The sequence below is a fragment of the Sceloporus occidentalis genome, unplaced genomic scaffold (assembly GCF_023333645.1).
Source record: "Sceloporus occidentalis isolate IW3139 unplaced genomic scaffold, rSceOcc1.0.p SCAF_2, whole genome shotgun sequence".
In the NCBI taxonomy this organism is placed as follows: Eukaryota; Metazoa; Chordata; class Lepidosauria; order Squamata; family Phrynosomatidae; genus Sceloporus; species Sceloporus occidentalis.
The window spans coordinates 75420060-75440203 of record NW_028316982.1 but is presented as its reverse complement, the minus strand read 5'-3'; the positions used below and the strand labels follow the sequence as shown (position 1 = coordinate 75440203).

The 20144-nt window shown below is 38.6% G+C and overlaps 1 protein-coding gene and 1 non-coding gene across 2 annotated transcripts in view; both read left to right on the top strand.

Moving 5' to 3' along the window:
• The window catches only part of EIF3A (eukaryotic translation initiation factor 3 subunit A), a 31229-nt gene that overhangs the window by 8995 nt on the left and 2090 nt on the right, over positions 1-20144 (top strand). The window contains exons 8-20 of the mRNA XM_089510025.1: positions 542-646; positions 1255-1353; positions 3209-3325; positions 4007-4192; positions 5635-5982; positions 9604-9708; positions 9825-9938; positions 10615-10737; positions 13702-13855; positions 14362-14546; positions 15482-15570; positions 18198-19366; positions 19780-19954. Coding sequence (XP_089366151.1) covers positions 542-646; positions 1255-1353; positions 3209-3325; positions 4007-4192; positions 5635-5982; positions 9604-9708; positions 9825-9938; positions 10615-10737; positions 13702-13855; positions 14362-14546; positions 15482-15570; positions 18198-19366; positions 19780-19954 — 2969 coding nt within the window. The remainder of the gene's footprint in view (positions 1-541; positions 647-1254; positions 1354-3208; positions 3326-4006; positions 4193-5634; positions 5983-9603; positions 9709-9824; positions 9939-10614; positions 10738-13701; positions 13856-14361; positions 14547-15481; positions 15571-18197; positions 19367-19779; positions 19955-20144) is intronic.
• LOC149318557 (small nucleolar RNA SNORA19) lies at positions 2888-3018 on the top strand. Its single transcript, XR_016280323.1, has one exon. It is a non-coding gene; the product is annotated as a small nucleolar RNA SNORA19 (small nucleolar RNA).

Below are 20144 nucleotides of genomic sequence, written 5' to 3'. Positions count from 1 at the left end.
TGTTTTTAATAAAGGACCTTTCCTGGGCGTAAATAGACCCAGAGAGGCTGCAAACATGGTGGAATTGTGCCCCTAGTGGACATCTGGGGGCATTTTGGAACAAAATATTTTTTGGGAAAATTTTGCAATAACTATTTTGGACCCCTTGTACCGGGGTAGTGGTGGTAGATGCCAAACATTGTAGAAATTACCTCAATACCCTCAAGAGTACATTTGGAGGCATTCTGGAGGGAAAAAACAATTTGTTTTTGAATGCTGGGGCTAACAAAGGCCCTGGAGAAGCTCTTGTGAGCTCCATTGGTTACACTTTGCCCATCCCTGATCTACAAGGAATGTAATTTGTGTCTTTATGATTGCCTTCCCTTTTTATGAACATTACTTTTAAATTAAAAAACCCCTATATTTCCTTCATATATTTGCGTTATAATTTTGTCTGTTTTAAATTATGAATATTCTTTGTGTTTACACCAACTTGTTAGGATGCTTGTTAGTCTTCCAGCTTGTTTAATTAGTTTTTCAAAAAATTCATGATTTCTCATAGGTGAGATTCAATGTAGTACAGCATGTTGTCCCAGAGGTAAAGGAGCTTTATAACTGGCTTGAAGTAGATTTTCATCCATTGAAGCTATGTGGCCGTGTGTGTAAGGTAAGTGCTGAAATTTTATTCAAAAATACAGAATTTATGTGCAAGTGCCAGTTAACACAGATTTTGGGCTGTAATAAATGTGTGTTGGTTTCTTTTTAAAAATGGTAGGCTATAGTAGATACTCTGAGGTTTTCTCAGTGTTTCCTGTTTGTTTGGTACAGTCACCTTACTCCTGTCCTGCTTCATTTCAATTTTTGTGAGAATTATTTGAAATCTTTTGCTACAAAAACTGATGTTGAAATTCTAACATCTTTCTTTGAATATGTAATTTTATAAATGGTGCTCCAGTCTGTTTCTACTATTTTTTTGTTTGGATGAATAGTTAAGAAAAATGGAGGGTTTTATAAAATACAGTATCCTTTTATTTTAATGAACAAACCACCAAACTATTCTTTAGCTCAATCACTAACACATTTTTCCATTTTCTATAATGTGCAAGCCGAGTTAAATTTTGTTTGAAGGTAGTGACAATCATGACTATGTTTGTTACCCTGCCAACCTACCTTCAAAGTTTTATCTAGCTCATCAAAAACTTTGATCCAATATGCTGAGGAGAATGTGTTGTTTTGAAATAGGTATTTTAATCTCTTTGAATTAATTCTGTACAGGTTTTAAACTGGGTAAGAGAGCAATCTGAGAAGGAACCAGAACTGCAACTGTATATTCCTCATTTGCAGAACAACACCATCCTCAGACTGCTTCAGCAGGTATTGTTAGAAAATATTGGTATACTGTATAATACAGTGTTGAAGTAAATCTTTCATGAGTGAAATCAGTCAAAGATTGAAGTACTTTGTTTTGTTTTGTTTGTTTTGTTCCTTACCACAGATCTTTGAAAAACCCATTAGCAAAAGATCCAGGGACATTTTAACTGTATGGGATATGCAAAAGATTCTAGATTTGTCTTTCTGGAGTAATTTAATAGATCTCCTGGGTTGACTCCTGGATTTGTCTGTTGTCTGGAATGTCTAGTAGCTGCTTTTGATCAAGTTCATATAAGCAGCATGATTTTCCCAGACTGCATCTGGTAATGCTTTCAGATCCCACCCATATGATCAAAATAGATCATGTAATGCAGGGAGCCCCATGTTGCCTTTGACTTCTCTCTCTGGAGGCTTCCAGCTTCACAGATCTTCATGCTGCCACTGGAGAAAAAGAAGAGACAACAGGTACCCCTATGGCAACTAGCAGAGTATCCTGGTAGTTTCCATCGGAATTCCTGTTGACATTGTTCATAATTTATGTATGCTTTATGTACCACAGCCATAACTGAAGAAAGACAAGAGCTATTAGGCAGGCAGATCCATACTTCTGTTGTCATTCTCAGTCTTTAGCAAGTCTTTGGCTCTATCTGTAGGATTTCTGGGGGTTGAGATTTGAATGTTTGGGGTTAAGGATGGACAATTGATTAAGGTGTGTGTGAATGTGTGTGAATGGATAGGTGATGTGAATGGATAGATAGTGAATGCGTGGTAGAGAGTGTGTGGTTGTTCTACCCACCAGTGTGATGAAATTTCCAATCACTCTTCCACAGAGAATGTAGATTAGCCTATATTATATAATACTATGACCCACTATGCTGGCATTTCTTGTCTCATTAGGGAAATCTCACAGAGATCTTCCCTGTAATTAATAGATGTTACTGTTACTGTTACTGAAGTCAAAAGAGTGCTGTGGGAGCAGCCCTGATCAGACAGCAGCCATGCCATATATAATGTAGCAAAGGAGAGCAATTTTGGCAAAGATTCCCCTCCCCCCATTTTTACAGTGCAATGTAAGGTGTGTGTGTGTGTGTGTGTGTGTGTGTGTGCAGTTTTTCATTAGATAACCCCCACCCCCAATTTTACATGTGTTCACTGTACAGTATAGTCTATACAGTTCCTACTTAATGCACAAAGTAGGTTGATAGGCTCTCTAGGTATGATTGCCAGGAATAGTGGTGAATCAAGGTTCCCAGTGCATGTACAATTAGTATGCATGCCTAGGAACTATATAGATAGCATGTGACTATGCAAATATTAGGGAGGGGCTGTTATGCATATTTATTAACATACATTGCTGCAACAATTCCACTTTTCTTTCCTTGTGTGTGATGCTTATCTGAGTAGTGGTACTAATAACTGACATAAAACAATAAAATCCCATAAATACAGTAAGGAGTTCTCTTGGGTTTAAGATGATTAATTGAATCGTGCATTTTTTATTCTCGTCATATTTAAGAGATGTTCAATTACTTTCCAAATGCACATGACATTGACCTGCTTCCTTTGTATTGGTAAGCAGTGTTATTTCTGATGTGCTAAAGTAATGGCTGAAGGCTAATTAGCAGCTTCACTTCTTTTAGTGATCCTGCCAGTCTCCTTCATACAAAAGTTCAGGAGAGAGAGTGGTTCCTTCAGTAAATGCTGATAACACATATTATGTTCTTCAAATGTGAGTAATTATTATTGACGTTGAAGCTGTTGATTAATTTGGTTTAACTCTGAAAAAAGCCAGAATAAATGCTTTGCATATCATTATAATGATTTATTGAATATAGTTGACTATTAATGTGTTATACAGGTGGCCCAAATTTATCAAAGCATTGAATTTTCTCGCCTGACAACTCTAGTTCCTTTTGTTGATGCTTTCCAACTGGAACGGGCAATAGTAGATGCAGCTAGACATTGTGATTTACAAGTAAGTACCATAAAAAGTATAAAACATTAATATGTGTTCATATCTTCAAGAAAACCTGAGTTTTCAACTAAAACCCAATAAATGAAAACTTGATAGCTGTAATTTCTTTTCCAGGCTAGCTTCTGTTTTTTTGCAAAACAGATTCTTATTCAGAAGCTTTCCGGCAATATAGTTGGAACGCAGGGATGCTGACTTTTTAGTTAATGATGGTATTTAGGTGGTAGATATTTAAAACATTATTTTTAATGCAAGTATATTTTAAAATCATAGAAGTTCTGTCCTAAAAATACTTCCTCTGTGTGAGAAAAGGAGAATCCTTTTAAAATGGTGGTTAAAATGAAGTATTTATTTTTTCTTTTAGAATTACTTTTTTTAGTTTACATTTAGGCATGTTTATTTGGTCCATGAGCAAAAACCTGAGATGATTTAACTAAGTTTCTCCACTACAGACAGCTATAGTAGAACTAAAATCTTTAGCATGTAATTTGAATTAAGATAATCTATCTTTCCCTTATTTCATTTGAGAACTATTCCGACATTTGTTATATACTATACCGTGTTCCATGTTTAATAGTAGTGATATAAAAATGTAAGGGTTGGTGACTAGAAATATGAAGCACATGCATACATTCATTACTCTAATGTAAATTTTAAATTTTTCTCTGTTTTCCATTTTAAAAGGTTCGCATTGATCATACTACTCGAACATTGAGTTTTGGGTCAGATTTGAACTATTGCACTCGGGAAGATGCTCCTCTTGGACCTCAGTTGCAGAGCATGCCTTCTGAACAGATTAGGAATCAGCTGACAGCTATGTCTTCAGCCCTTGCAAAGGCTCTTGAAGTGATTAAACCACCTCACCTATTGGTATGTCATAGGTTGGGGTTTCTTTGTTTGGTTGTTTTTTTTGGATATGTTTTCTTTCTGGTTTTCAGTGTGCCTTTGGTACAATTTTGGGATAATAGAATATCAATACTTCCTGGAAATCCTAGGCAATCTCAGTCGAGATTGAGGTTGGGATAGGCAAATGTGGAGGGACTGTACAACACATGTGCCTCCACCTAGACCAGGGGTAGACAACCTGCGGCCCGGCAAGGCCTTGGGACCGGCCCCAGCCCGGTCCTGCCACCAATTGCCGCCGGGGCCTTTGGCCTCTCGCGCATAGGGGCAATTGTCTATAGAAGCCTCAGAAACATGCATTTATATTAACTTTTTTTAAAAATCTGCAAATTTTTTCGCGTGCCCTCTACTTTTTAAAAAATGTGTCCACCATTTGAAAATTTTGTCCTACATTTGTCCCGGTTTATTTATTTATTTAATTTTTTTTAAAAAAAAATTAATTATTTATTTTTTGGCTTCGGCCCCCCAGTTGTCTGAGGAACAGCAACCCGGCCCCCGGCTCAAAAAGGTTTCCTACCCCTGACCTAGACTTTTGATAAAGTTAGAAGTGATCTGGAGGTTATTTCTGGGTTTCCAGAGCTGTAGTCTTTGAACAGAAACCTTGCAAAAAGTCTTGGCAACAATTCCTACCTTTGGTGTAAATATCTCCCTTCCAGTAAAGGTAGTATTATGTCTTCTGTGTTCCATTTTTCACAGTGTCTCTCCTGTCAAATGAATCTTCCTTTTTGTCCTCACATCCTTTCTATCTTCTTTGTTTTTAAATGTGTTGATGTTCACATAATTTCTTCATTGATGATAAATACCAAGTGTTTAGTGCTGAGATTTCTATTCCACTATGTTGAAATCTACTTGTTTTATATAATTTATACAAAAATGGAGAGAATATTTTGTAAATAATAGTACCTTCTTTAGAAATCATTTACAGAGCGTATGCTGGAATTTCCTTTTCAACCATGCCCAGTCATTTCTACTTGTACTTATCTCATGGTGGGGCATCTGTCACCTGCAAAAGAGAAGATAAGAGAAGGGGAGAAAAGAGCAAGGAAATCTAGCAAGATCTGTAGTTCATATCACACCATGGCAGCACTGCTTTTCTGCTGTTGCCTCTCTTGTCCTTCAAGCTGCTTAAACTGAATGTTAGAAGAAACGAAGAAGGCAAAAGAAACAAGATACTGTCCTGTATACAATTTTAGGAATATCTTTAATCTTAAATAAGATAAAAACAACTCAGCTATGATAATCTTACTTGAATTTGAATCCAGATTCTCTTCAAAGCTTGTTGTAATCTCAGTGTTGTTCCTCATTAAATTGCTACTACAAAGGAAAAGGCATTTTGTCCTGTTTATCATTCCTGGTATTTGCATTTTATTAATGGGTGTTCTTTTCTGTCTTTAATTTTTTTTATACAGCTAGAGAAAGAAGAGCAACATCAACAGGCTGTTACAGCTTACTTGAAAAACTCAAGGAAAGAACATCAACGAATTCTTGCTCGCCGTCAGACAATTGAGGAAAGAAAGGAACGTCTTGAAAGTCTTAACATTCAGCGTGAGAAAGAAGAGTTAGAACAACGTGAAGCTGAGCTCCAAAAGGTTCGCAAAGCTGAAGAAGAGAGATTGCGTCAGGAAGCAAAAGAGCGGGAAAAGGAGCGCATTCTTCAGGAACATGAACAAATCAAAAAGAAAACAGTTCGTGAACGTTTGGAGCAGATCAAGAAAACTGAGCTTGGAGCCAAGGCATTCAAAGATATTGATATTGAAGTAAGAACCATGCAGTTTTCCCCCAATGATTTGTTTATTCCTCTTGTGGAGATTCTGTTTCCTACTTTTAGCCAGACTTCCAGGAGTCCCATCCAAGAGCTCACTCAGCTCCCAGGAATGCTAAGAGTACACCACCTCTCCCCATCCATTTTACTAACACAAGGAAAGAAGAGGGAAGCAATCTGGGGCCTTTCAGCTGGTGTTTATAGGGATGCCTAAGAAATTTCTTTGAGAATGAATCTGATGACAGTTTGTTCTTGAGTATACCCTTGATGTCATTCTGCCCATGGAAACCCCGAATGGGAAATTCTGTGTCTATAGCAAAGGAGCTGTCCAGTGATAGATTAACTCATTGCTGCCCTTGTGAGGCAGGGGATCATGCGACCAGTTCTTAACTGTCAAATGTAGATCTTTAGCTCTTCTTGTGAATGTTTATCCATACCTTAACCTAGAACAGGTCATATTTCTCACTTCCTGATACTGGCCTTTTAGGTTTATTAATTTTTTTTATCTCTTTATCTTTAATTTCTCATCAGTTTAGTATCTTTACAATTCTGTCCCACTCTTGGCTTCATACCTTTATAGTTCTATTCCCTCTGAGTTCACCTTTACAATTTTAAAAGTCTCTTTGTTAGTCTCTCCCTCTTCTGTGTGCATTATATTGCTGATCCTGCTTTTCTCTTTTCAGCTTGTGTTATGGTTCCAGTGGGGAAAGCAGTGAAATTAAGGAAGGATTTTTTGGACTGGGCACATAAATTGCCTTTAAAACACATTTATGCTTTTAACACATTTGTGCTTAAAGATTTTTGCCTCTACTTGGACCTTGATAGAGCTATGCTGTTCCATATCTTTCCTATCTCTGTCCCAGCTGCCACTTCGCTTTGCTTGCAGTAGGATTGGCCGTAGTGTCTGTATTCCTAGCAATTGCTTCCTTGTTTGAAAAAGTTGGCTTCCAGTCCCTAGCTGAGGCTTTCATTGTAGAAACTCCCAAGCAAGATATCAGTGAAGACAGACATTTGGAGCGCTGGGATCAGAGGGTCCTTAAGATTGGGGCTGCAAATCTTTCCATCCTAAATTTCTATCCTAGAGTTGGCATAGGGGTGAAACAGACAGTCCCTTTGTGCCTCTGTCCAAGGGGCTTCAGAGCGCAACGTTTTGACACAGCACACTCTGAAGCTGCCCAGCTGCCCACATGTAGACTGGCTGCTGGATGTCATGGGGACATGGCGGTTACACACTGCAAGCTCCCAACACGCCGGGAAGCTGCTGTGGAGCTGCAGAAGAGCTGCTAAAGGCGGCTTTTCCATAGCCGAAAAAGGAACAGTTGACAACTGGGCCCAATCCATCTTCAGGTGGAGCGACCCAGGTGGGGCTGTCTATTTTGACCCATAGTAAGTTTTGTTATATCTTCAGTAGTACAATTGCCCCTCCATTTTTGCAGCACTGAAGTATGTGTCCTTCGCCCATGCGCGGATGGCAAATGGAGGGGGACAAAATGGGGCCCGCACCGCCATTCAAGCCAATGGGGTTTGAATATAAACATTTTCGGGGGAAGGTCCGGAATGGATCTCCCCCGAAAACGGAGGGGCGACTGTAGTTAGAAATGGTGTCAAAATTAATCTCTCAAGAAAGTGTAGTGGTGTTTCTGCCTTTTGCAGGGTGAATATGTTTAGCAGTATCGAACTGGGCAGCCATTTTGAATTTGCTAACATTACGGTACCACTCTATAATATGTAGTTCACAGTAGCTCAGTACCCTCTTACTGCTCATAGAGTGTCATCACATATGCTTGTGCCCATGCTTAATGAAGACTCTTCACTAATTCACACACCTCTTGAGATTGCAGGGCATCTGTCTGTTCTAATCCTTCTGTTCGCCAGATGTTATGAACTGGATAATTTTGACAGCACTAGTTGTGTTTGACAGAAGGATGTTCTAGCAGGTGGTTTCAATTTAATTGATCATGTCACTCTTCTCCTTTTCTCTATGTTTAATAAATGCTGTACCTAAATGGCTCCTTCACCTCAGACAAAGAATAGTACTGTATATACTCATCTATAAGTCTACAAATTTTAGTCAAAAAATTGATCCCAAAAATCTGAGTTGACATCCATGGGTCAGCGTAAGTGCTGTACTTTAACTCTTATTAAAAAAAGGAACCATGCCCTGGTGAAAAGCAAAAACCTGTATTGGAAGCACTGACACCCCCCTCCTCTATTCTTTCATTCAGCTATCCTTTAGGACGAGTACAAACAGTTGTGCCTGCTAGAATTTTGTACGTTGTTTGGCATTGTTTTCCTTGCTTCAGCCTTTAGATTCTTTGTCACATGCCCCTGAGTTTTACCCTCGACTTATACATGGGTCATATCAAAATTCATAATTTTGGCCCTAAAACATATCCTTGATTTATACATGAAGCTGACTTATAGTTGGGTAGATATGGTATGTTGGGACTTCTTGGAAAGTCCATTCTTATCTGCAGAGAAAGAAACTCACTCCAGCAATGGCAGCTTACTTAGGTATCTTTAAATCTGTGCCTTCCTTACCTCAGTTTCCTTGTGTTTTCATGCTGGGGGAAGAAATGGAAAGAAAATACTTGGAAAATGGCTGAAAAACATGTTTTTCAAGTGTTGAGAAACTTTGATGAGAAAAATTTTGAATTGAATTGAAAATTTTTGAATCCCATTCAGTGTGGGATTCATAGATGGATGTTTTGTGCAGAAAAGATTGCTTTATGTATGGGAAATAATATTTTAATTCAGAAATCTTAATTCCTGTGAAGAAATTCTGTTCTTTTCCCAGAAAAACTGTAATTGGGGGTATGTTCTATGTAAAATTAGCACATGGTTGATTTTCTGCACTGTAACTTTCTGTTTCAAAATACTATTTTCCATGAAAAAAATGCTTTGTTTTTTGTTTGTTTGTTTGTTTGATTGTTTTTTGCACAAAACAGCTATGTGTGAATTTTGTGCAGAATTAAGTACCAAATTGTGAATAGTTTTTGAAAACTGGTTTTTGAAGACTTTCTTGCTCTGGCAAGAAAATTGCTGAAATTACTTCTCAATACCTTTGAGAAGAAACGTAATGAAAAATTACATGCCTATCTGGGAGTCTTCAATGGTTTAGGGGAAAGAACTGTAAACAGAATCTAGAAATCTAGACTTTAGAGTTAAATATTAGTTACATGATACTTTGCTTCATGTGGGTGGCAATGAAGACTTTGTTAAAATCAGATCTTCATTACACCAGCAGACACCCTGACAGCATGGCAAAACATATTCAGAGGCAATCCGGTATACAGCACATTATAGTAACAACCTGATGATGAAAGGTTATCAAAACATGGAGGGGAAAGAGTAAGAGAGTATAATTAGTTAAATCATCCACCAACAGTACCTTTTCTTTGAATTAAGTTTCTGAACATTAATGATGTCCCTCTGAATCTAAGTAGTTTAAAATTAATGTAAACCATTTCTGAATATTAAAGTATATGTTTAAATGCACTAAAGATCAACTAATAGTGTATCCAGTGGAAAGCTGTAAAATACTTAAAAATCATAATGATTTATTTGTATGTATCAGGATAAGTGTGACTCCATAACATCTTTCCTTTGATTGTAGGATCTTGAAGAATTGGACCCTGACTTCATTATGGCAAAACAGGTTGAACAGCTAGAAAAAGAAAAGAAAGAACTGCAAGAACGTTTGAAGAATCAGGAGAAAAAGGTATCAGAAAAATTATGGCATACTTAGCTGCTGTGAACTAGGTTGAGAGAACAGTGACTCTTGAAATATTTTTTTAACATCAAACTTCAACAGTCAACATTTCTTCTTTTATTCAGATTGACTATTTTGAAAGAGCAAAACGCTTAGAAGAAATTCCATTGATTAAGAGTGCATATGAAGAGCAAAGAATCAGAGATATGGATCTTTGGGAGCAGCAAGAAGAAGAACGGGTAAGGTTTTTGAGCAAACCTATGTGAGGTGGAAGTAGTTGCGTTAAACATTTCCCCCTCTTTTGGTTAATAGAATGTGATCATCAGTTTATAACAATTTATCTTTGCCCAGTGAGGCAGCATTATTACCTGGCAAAATTTAATTGTGTTTAGATATGCTGAAATGAAAGAATCACAATTTCTGCATATTTTGTGTAATAAATAATAGGTTCATCAATGGGTTGATTTACTAAATATAAGATCATAAGGGACATGTGACTGGGTCTGGGCAAGTTTCTTTAAGAGATTGATGGATTTCCACTCTATTTGGCTAAATTTGGTGCTTTCCATAGTTGTAGAAATCAAAGATATAGCCAAGCTAGTCTGTGGAATCAGTAAGTAGAGAGATCTTGTAGTACTTTTGAGACTAACTGAAATAAAGAAGTTGAAAGCATGAACTCAGATGCATTTGAGGAAGTAGACAGGTCTACGTAAGCTTATGCTGCCAACTTCTTTATTTCAGTTAGTTTCAAAGATGCTACAAGATCTCCACCTACTGATTCTTCAGACTAACATGGCTATAGCTTTGAATTCTAGGGATGTCTGAGTAAGGTAACAAAGAGGCCTGGGGGACTACATAAGCAAGACATTTGGAACATATCAGTCTAATATTAATTTGATTTTGCATATATTACAGATCACAACCATGCAACTAGAACGTGAGAAGGCCCTTGAGCATAAGAACAGGCTGTCGAGGATGTTAGAAGACAGTGATTTATTTATAACTAGGCTCAAAGCAGCAAGAAGATCAGTTTATGAGGTAAATAAGGTTTTGTGTTCTCTACATTTTCACACATGGGGTTGGTCCTTTCTTGAAAACATGAATGAGGTGTGATAGAGACACAAGACTACCATAATCACCATGCTGTCTGTAGAGATTTGCTCTTTCTGAGAAAACAATCTGATATAAAATTCTTTTAAATTGTGTTTTTATTCCTTTCATCTATTGGTATTTCATTCCTCCTCTATAGGCATTAGGTGGCATTTGCAGGTTAACCTGTTTTATAAATCATTCCAAACTTAACACAGTTTTGTAGTGGACTGAATTTATGCTTGAAGTAATCACTGAAACTGATTTTAATTTGGATGCATTCATTATGTGGCATGTAGCCCATGCTAAGCTCTAGGGTACTTTAGGGTATGGAAGTAAAGGAGAATAACAAGCTGAAATGTAATTAAATCAATAGCAAGTATATTTCTATACTGCTTGTCGATGTACTAAACAGTACAAAGTGTAAGCTAATTGCCCCCAACAAGCTGGGTACTCATTTTAGTGACCTCCAGAAGGATGTGAACCTGAGATGATCTGAAGCACTTGGCTGGTATTGAACTCACAATCTTGTGGCTTGTGAGTGAGTGGCTGCAGTTCAGGCATTTTACCACTGCACCACCTGGGCTCCCTTGGTATTGTTTGTTAATGTATGAAATACATATAATATCAAAATATGTTATATAATACACATTTTACATTGTCCTAAATCCAGTTCCACGTAGGAGTTTCCTTCCTTTACAGTTTCCTCCATTAAAAGAAATGTATCTAAATCTAGACTAGAATTTGGGCAGGGACACCATCCACATTCTGCACATTCAAGACGGTATGGTTTATGCGTTCCAGTTCATTTTTTTTAATGATGTCTCACAGCAGTTTGAGGCATGCTATAAAATTTAGTGTTTCATTTTCATCTGAGTTCATCTCTCTTGAATCCCACCTTTGAGGAAAACATGTCATATAAATAACCTCATTGATTGAGTGTACTCAGCCAACCATGTCAGCATTGAGCATTTGTGGCTACATGTGTCTTGTCCATTGGTGACAGTCTTCATCAGGATGACCCAATGGGTTGTTTCTTTCATCAGTCCAGTCTGACCCCAAATGCTCTTGTAATAGTTTATGAGGGGTTAAGCCCTGGAACATCAGACCTCAGAAAGGTGTTGTCCCTGAGCTTGTATATAACTTGATTGATTCTGACCTTTCAGGTGGCCTTGGCTCCATCTTCCTCATTGTTGGCAAACCTCAGTGATGGCTTATGAAGCATTAAGTTGGATTGTTAGTTGTAGCTCCAGCTTGATACCATCCAGCTATAAAAATCTAGTTGTCAGGTTTCTGAAATGATCTGGGTTTTTTAATTGATTTTGACTGAGATGGACAGAGCTGAATATGAAACTCTTCAAAGATATATGGCATGCCTTTTTGACACGCACAGCTTTGGTATTAAGCTACGGCCTCAGTTCCTGGAACATCTCTAGATGAAATGAGTGTAGCATTCCAGGCTCTCCATTCTCAGATCATAGGATTCTCCACACAGTTTGGATACCAAACTCCAGCTGAAGTGCCTAGAGGGACTTGGAGTGGAGAACAAAACTGGTGAAATTGCTGGAGAGCAGGTCCTTTTCCAGTTAAAAACATTTTTCAAGAAACGATATGTAGAATGATTTATGGGTTTATTGCACATCCAGAAATATACCCAGCATGAGCTGCTTCTTGATAAGGACTTTTTGACTGAATCAGGGCAGGGTTTTGAACTGTTACAGCCTAGGGAATTATGATCTGGGTTATTTAGAATAAGCGGGCCTTACAGTGGGCTTGCCTGTTCCCCTAAAATGTCCATCCAGGTATCTTAATATCAGTAGAAGATGGAAGAGGAAGAGCACTGGTGGTTCATACTGTTGTAATGGTACTAGATTTTCTTTGTTGTTGTTTTCCTTTGAAAATGGACTTAGGTATAACTATTGTCTCAGTCACAGTGTATTAACTGCAGTAGCTGCATGGGCACATAATGAATGCATCCAAATTAAAATCAGTTTCAGTGATTACTTCAAACATAAATTCAGTCAACTCTGCCACTAAAGGCCTGTTCAATAAGAGCTATTCCTGCTGCCATTAGTGTGTGGAACATTTTGGAAAAGAACTTCATTTCCTATCACTCTTTGTATATAATACTGTTCTGTAATGAAAATGCATGTGCACATAATGTTAGAAGATAAAATCAGTAAAAAGCACCCCCCTTCAAGGGTAGGGACTGTTTCATCCATTAAATCTTCCAGCTAAGTAGTGAGCAGAAACCATGCTAGTTATAATTCCAGGCATTAACAATAGGAAGTACCTTAATAATGACATGAGCAATGAAATAATTTGTTTTTAAATCATTGAAAAGGCTGCTCTTGGCATGGAAACTAGAAGATAAATACCATCACACAAGGTTTAAAATCCAGCACATGTTTGTTCTGTTTGGAGAAACAGCTTCCTATCACATTTTGCAATGCTTTGCCGTATGTCTGCTATTCGGTGTGTATTTGTTAGTCTGTGTGGTGAACCACTGTAATGATTAGCTGCTTTTGTAGGTAGAGGTCCCTATTTACTGAGTGATAGACTGCTTCCTAACAACAAATAGTCCTTTATGCTCTAACCTTTAATCTCAGGCTGCATTTGCACTGCAGAAATAATACAATTTAATGCCGCTTTAACTGCCATGGCTCAGTGCTATGGAATCCTGGGACTTGTAGTTTATTTTGGCACCAGAGATTTCTGACAGCAAAAGCTACATATCTCAGAAAACTACAAATCCCAGGATTCCATAGTATTGAGCCATGGCAGTTAAAGTGGTGTCAGACTGCATTCTTTCTGCAGTGTAGATGCTGCCACATTTTGTCCTTTGGTTTGTAGGTTACTCACATTATTTCTGGTATTCAGAATTAAATATTGTTATTCATATACATATTTCAGGAAAAACTTAAACAGTTTCAAGAAAAACTGGCTGAGGAAAAGCGTAACCGCTTAGAAGAACGCAAGAGACAGCGTAAAGAGGAAAGACGCATTACTTATTACCAGCAGAAGGAGGAGGAAGAGCAACGCTTGCGAGAAGAGAAGATGCTCAAAGGTAAATGCTGAAAGTCTTTTGCTGAAAGAACACTCACTTGCTCATATAAGTTGAGTGTTTCTTACATGAAATTCCAAAATCCAAAGTACTCCAAAATTCAAAACTGTATGAGCTACAAGTCATGTATCACATACCTGTACCATATTTGCAAGGGTGGAGAGAGATACAAGGATCTGTGAAATGGTGGGAATCCACACCTCCTGCCATTTCACAGATCCTCGTGTCTCTTTCCATTCTCATTATATATATGTATGCAAATACAGATATTTCAAAATCTAAAATATGGAACACTTGTGGTCTCAAGTATTTTGGATGAGGGATACTCAGCCTGTATACCCTTATGTTTCCTAACAGTAGTAGTTTCGCTCCTCTGGATAGAGGTGAGCCGTAGCTGTGTTAAAATATATTACAGTTTGCTTGCATGAGATGGTTTGTGTCCAGAATTAGTAGATGTGGTAGGCAAGATGGCATTGCCCTTTATTTATCTGACTCAATTCTTTGGGCAGAACAAGAAGAAAAGGAACGAGCTGAACGTGAAAAACGTGAACAAGAAATGCGGGAATATCAGGAGCGTGTTAAAAAGCTAGAAGAGGTAGAAAGAAAAAAACGTCAAAGAGAGATGGAGATTGAAGAGAGAGAGCGTCGCCGAGAAGAAGAGAGGAGAAATCTTGAAGATCCACTTTCAAGGAAGGTAAATATTGTTACCAGTATACTAGGGAAGAAAACCCCGATCTGTACACTTTTCTTTTTGAAAAACAAGATTTTTAAGTCAGTGAGTGTCAGATAGGTGTGGATGTGCTAGTGCTATTTAAAAGGTGTATGTGATGGGGAGCCACAAAAACATCTGGGAGAGTTGCATGCAGCCTCAGGGCCTCACCTCAATCACTCTTGAGGTAAAAGAACATGGTAAATTGGATGCAAGACAAAGGAAAACGGTATTCATAAAAAAATATGGGAATAATTTGGAGTAAGAAAAGTTCTTAAGAAAAGAATATTGAAGAAATTGCTTTAAAATGATGATGAGGTGATTTGTAACTGCTGTAACAATTAGCAAAAATTATTAAGAGTTATTATTCCCTATGTTTGAATGGTCTAATAGTTTGTTTGATATTGATGTACTATAATGGATAGATTTAATTGAGAAAAAAGGTTAAATGATAACAATCATAATTTAAAACTTCTGTTGCACAATAAGACTAGAGGCATTACTTTCACTCATATTAGTGTATAAAAGACTTTATATACTAGGGCTGTAATCAATCATTTTGCTGAATGAAAGTATCTGCAGCATTTGTGAATGCAAAATACTGGAAATTGTCTGATATTCCAGATTTAAAAGTATGGGGTTGGGGAGCAGTGGCAAAATTCATTCTATATAAAGGTAAATAGGAGCTAAACAAAAATTTATAGTTATCTGTGCACTGTTCTTTGAGGGTTTTTTTAAAGAATCAATTTAATGATTCCTTAATTCTGTTTTTAAATATGATTTAATTGCATGGACTGTTACATCTTTTATTCTTAAACATATTTGTTGATGAGCGTTAGGTGTTATGTTTTTGCTATTGTATTGAAATTAAAACATGAGTATGGGTTATAAAGGCTTTTAAACTTAATTTTTAAATGTAGGAATCTCGTTGGGGTGATAGAGATGGTGAAAGTACCTGGAGAAGAAGCGCAGAGCCAGAATCAGAATGGAGACGTCCACCAGCAGAAAGGTAGTAGTTGGAATAATACTTAAATTTTAGAACACTTTTACATGCAGAAGAAATTATTTATGTGGCCATTAGTGCTGTAAGCTGCAATTGTTTGTGGAGGTTTGCTTCCCATTATTTCATTTGATCATGTAAATAATGTGCAGATTTAATTGTCCATATATTCAAACAGTGTATTAAAGCAAAGATGTATGTGGCTCCTACCCACCCAACCCCATCTTAGGTGGAAGACTCATGTTTGTGGAATGGCTGTCACTTTTGTCTACTGTCCTCAAGAATCTGTTTTGTCTTCTGTATTTTAACATGCTTATTGTTCCCGAGGCCCCAAGAAATCAGTTGTTTATATCCTTGATATGTTACAAATCTCTGTGGCCTAATTAAACAATCACCTTTTTTAACATTTGAGAGAAAGAGGCAGTAGGATAAAAAGAAAATACTGCTAAGGATTAAGTTTAAAGAAACACAAACATGCTGAATAGTATCAAATTCCCTCTGTATAGCAGAGAGGGGCAAAAAGTAGGTGGAATGGAATCTCTTCATAGGCACTTGGAACTTCTGTACATGTACATATTTGTTCCATGTATGCCCTGGGGTCCATCTCAGGCAGCTTATATTCCTGCCCAGGTTATTATGTAACTAAAACTTGCTCTGGAAACTAGAAGACTTGTTCATAGAAGCCTATTCCTGAAGCTGAAGAACTTGCAATAAATGGAAAAAGTTGGAAGAGTTTTGATATATGTGCAGTCAGACCATGATGGCTGTTGATAACATATCTGCGTTTGCCACATTCCAAGAAAAGACAGACCAGAATGTCACCTCTGATGATTGCATGTATACATGATCTGGAAAATTCCTGTATATTTCATCTTCCCTGCACCAAATCCTGTCTAATCTTGTAAGCTAAGCAGGATCGAACTTAGTGCTTGCGTAGAGGATCACCAAGGAAAACCAGGTGCTATAGGCTATATTTCAGAGGAAAGCAATGGCAAGCCACCTCTGAGTAATTATTGCCTGAGAAACACAAAAAAACATATACAAACAATATACGTATGTTTGTATGTGTGTATGTATAAGTATAGGTGTAGGTATGTAGGGGATGTCTTAACAAAACTCTGGAAGATATGTCATCCAGCTTGCCCTCATTCATTGATACATTTGACAGGAGTCTTAAGACTATTGAAAAGAGTGATGAATGTACAGCAACTTGAGGCTATCCCTATCTGAATTAACAGCTGGGGAAAAAAAGCTCATTTCTGGAAGGTCTAAGTCTCTGAAGGTGTAGTGCTCATTAGTGTTATCTTCCCAAAGCTCCTTTAAAAACCGGACCAAAGATACACAAAAAAGTCTTATTTTGGTCCCTGAGCTAACTTTCTTAACACTTCAAGTCTTGGGAGTTCTTTTTACTGAGAGTAATATTAGCATCTTGTAGGAAACAAAGTAATATGACCTACCTTGGGTTGAGCAAGTTGTGGTTTGGGAATGCTAGATTGTAAAACCAAACTGCTCCTCTTAGGGGAGACTAGACATCTGTGCACTTCCATAAATTAAACAAGAGGCCTAAATGCCCCATACATCAAATTTGAGTTGTTGAGAAACCAGAATAGCACAGTGCACAATGTGCCAATATAATGTGGAAATGGGAAACTATTGTATTGAATAACATCCAGCAGAAGTTGAATATGGAGTCATGCTGGAGGATCTAGAGATTCTTAGAGGGAACACCTCTCTAGGCATTTCTAGGTCATCCATCATGACTCCATGCTCAACTTCCACCGGAAGAATACCACAGAATCACTGGAGCATCTAGAAAATGCCTGGGGAACATACTCTTTTCATATATGGATAAGTGAAACCTGTACAATGGAGATGGGGTCGTACTATAAGTACAAAATAGGAAGGCACAAATTAGACAAAGAGTAGCTTAACTTGCAGCTTCCTTTTAAACGTAATAAACAGCTTCATTTGTATACTGCTTCATACTGAACTAACAGTGTCTAAGCAGTTTATAACTGTAAGCTAATTGCCCCCAATCTGGGCACTCATTTTAGCGACCTTGGAAGGATGCAAGTCTGAGTCTTAATGCCATATATACTTAGTAAATGAGCTTAGTTTAAGCACTTCTAGGATATTCAGTAAATAAGATACTCAACAAGGTAGAATAGGAAGAAGAAATGAGGGTAGGTAATGGAAAAGGTAATCTCAGGCACCAGCATTTAATGAATTGCAATGGTCAACTTGAATGGAAACAGTTCAGGGAAGAGAGAAATCTGATGGCACTGATGTCTCAGCAGAGAGAATGGAGTGGCTTTCTTTCTCATCTGTCTCTGAAGCACCGGGTGGAATACATATGGCAGTGAATCTGCAGTTAGCTATGGCTCCTTGATATGTGGATGATAGAGTTAGTGATAAAATAGGTGAGAATTGCACATGAAACTAAAAAAGATTGTACACTGATTCTAAGGGGGAACAGCTTTTAATATGGGAAATAATTATTAGTGTTACATATTGTTATTGTATAGGAATAATAGCTGGTTCTTAAACACTTAAACCTTTTCTATGTTAAAGATTTTAATTGCATTAAATATGAACATTTTCTGTGTTAAAAATTAACTGGTTTTGTGCTTGAATAGAGAATGGCGTCGCGGAGAAGCACGTGATGATGAAAAACCTGCACGAAAAGATGATTTGACTCCTCGTGCCACTTCAGAAGACAGAGCACAGTCCCCTCATGAAGAAGCAGATGACAAAGTGTTGAAGCCTGATCTTGAAGATGAAAAAGGTCCTAGGAAAATGCTGGATGATGACAAACCAAGTTGGCGTTCAACAGATGATAAGGCCCCCCGGCGTGGCTTGGATGATGACAGGGGGCCTAGGCGTGGCTTGGACGATGACAAGGGGCCCAGGCGTGGCTTGGATGATGACAAGGGGCCCAGGCGTGGCTTGGATGATGATAGGGGGCCCAAGCGTGGCTTGGATGAGGACAGGGGCCCCAAGCGCGGCTTGGACGAGGACAGGGGCCCCAAGCGTGGCTTGGACGAGGACAGGGGCCCCAGACGTGGCTTAGACGATGACAGGGCCCCCAGGCGTGGCTTGGATGAGGACAGGGGCCCCAGGCGTGGCTTGGATGAGGACAGGGGCCCCAGGCGTGGCTTGGATGAAGACAGGGGTCCCAGGCGTGGTTTGGATGAAGACAGGGGTCCCAGGCGTGTTGTGGATGATGACAGACCAAGTTGGCGCAACACTGATGATGATAGGGGCCCCAGGCGCGGCTTGGATGAAGACAGGGGTCCCAGGCGCATCTTGGATGATGACAGGGGTCCCAGGCGTGGCTTGGATGATGACAGGGGTCCCAGGCGTGGCTTGGACGACGACAGGGGCCCCAGGCGTGGCTTGGACGATGACAGGGGCCCCAGGCGTGGCTTGGATGATGATAGGGGCCCCAGGCGTGGCTTGGATGATGATAGGGGCCCCAGGCGCGGCTTGGATGATGACAGGGGCCCCAGGCGTGGCTTGGACGACGACAGGGCCCCCAGGCGCGGGATGGATGATGATAGACCAAGTTGGAGAGCTACAGATGAAGATAGGGGCCCTAGACGTGGGATGGATGATGACAGAATTTCAAGACGTGATGAAGATAGAGGACCATGGCGCAACACAGATGAAGATAGAGTGTCAAGGCGTGATGATGATCGTGCACCTAGGCGTGTTGGTGATGATGATAGAGGTCCTAGACGTGGAGATGACTCTAGGCGTGTGGATGACTCCAGATCTGGACCATGGAGGCCATTTGGAAAACCAGGTAGGCTGATTCCAACATTAAGAACCATCTACTGAAGAACTTAAATAATTTTCTAAAAATAGGTAGCATACACTCTGTTTTAATTTTGCACACAAACAAGTGCATTATTTTAAATGACAGCATCATGTGTGTCATATGGTAGGAATCTTACAGTTGGTTCCACCAGTTGAAGATTTCCAAAAGACAAGTCTTTGAATTTTGATTGCTGGTAACTAAGTATACAAATCAATAAAAATTTGATTTCTTAAATGGAAATAATAAGAATTGTCATATGACCTGATTATTCCGAAATGAATTAAATGTAAATATATTGATTAAAAGAAAACAGTTTTCCTGATTCAGAGCGGAATCAATAAACTAACAAATGTATATAGAACCACATGAAACAAGTTGATACATTCTTCTGTTGATAGGTGGATGGAGAGAACGGGAGAAGGCCCGTGAAGACAGTTGGGGGCCTCCACGAGATTCTAGACCTTCAGAAGATCGTGAATGGGATAGAGATAAAGATCGTGATGACAATGAAAAGGACCGAGAATTTGACAAAGACCGTGATTTTGATCGGGAAGATAGATTCCGACGATCAAGGTTTACTTTGACTACTTTTAAATAACAACGTCTGGTGGTTCTCATTCTCCCTCTCCCAACCCCCCAATAACCAGAGTAATTTTTTAACACGTTAATATACAAACTAGTATTTCATTGCAATACCCAAAATGTTTCTGAATATTGCATTTCTGTTTTATTCAGAAATAGTAATTTGAATGAATAAGTCATG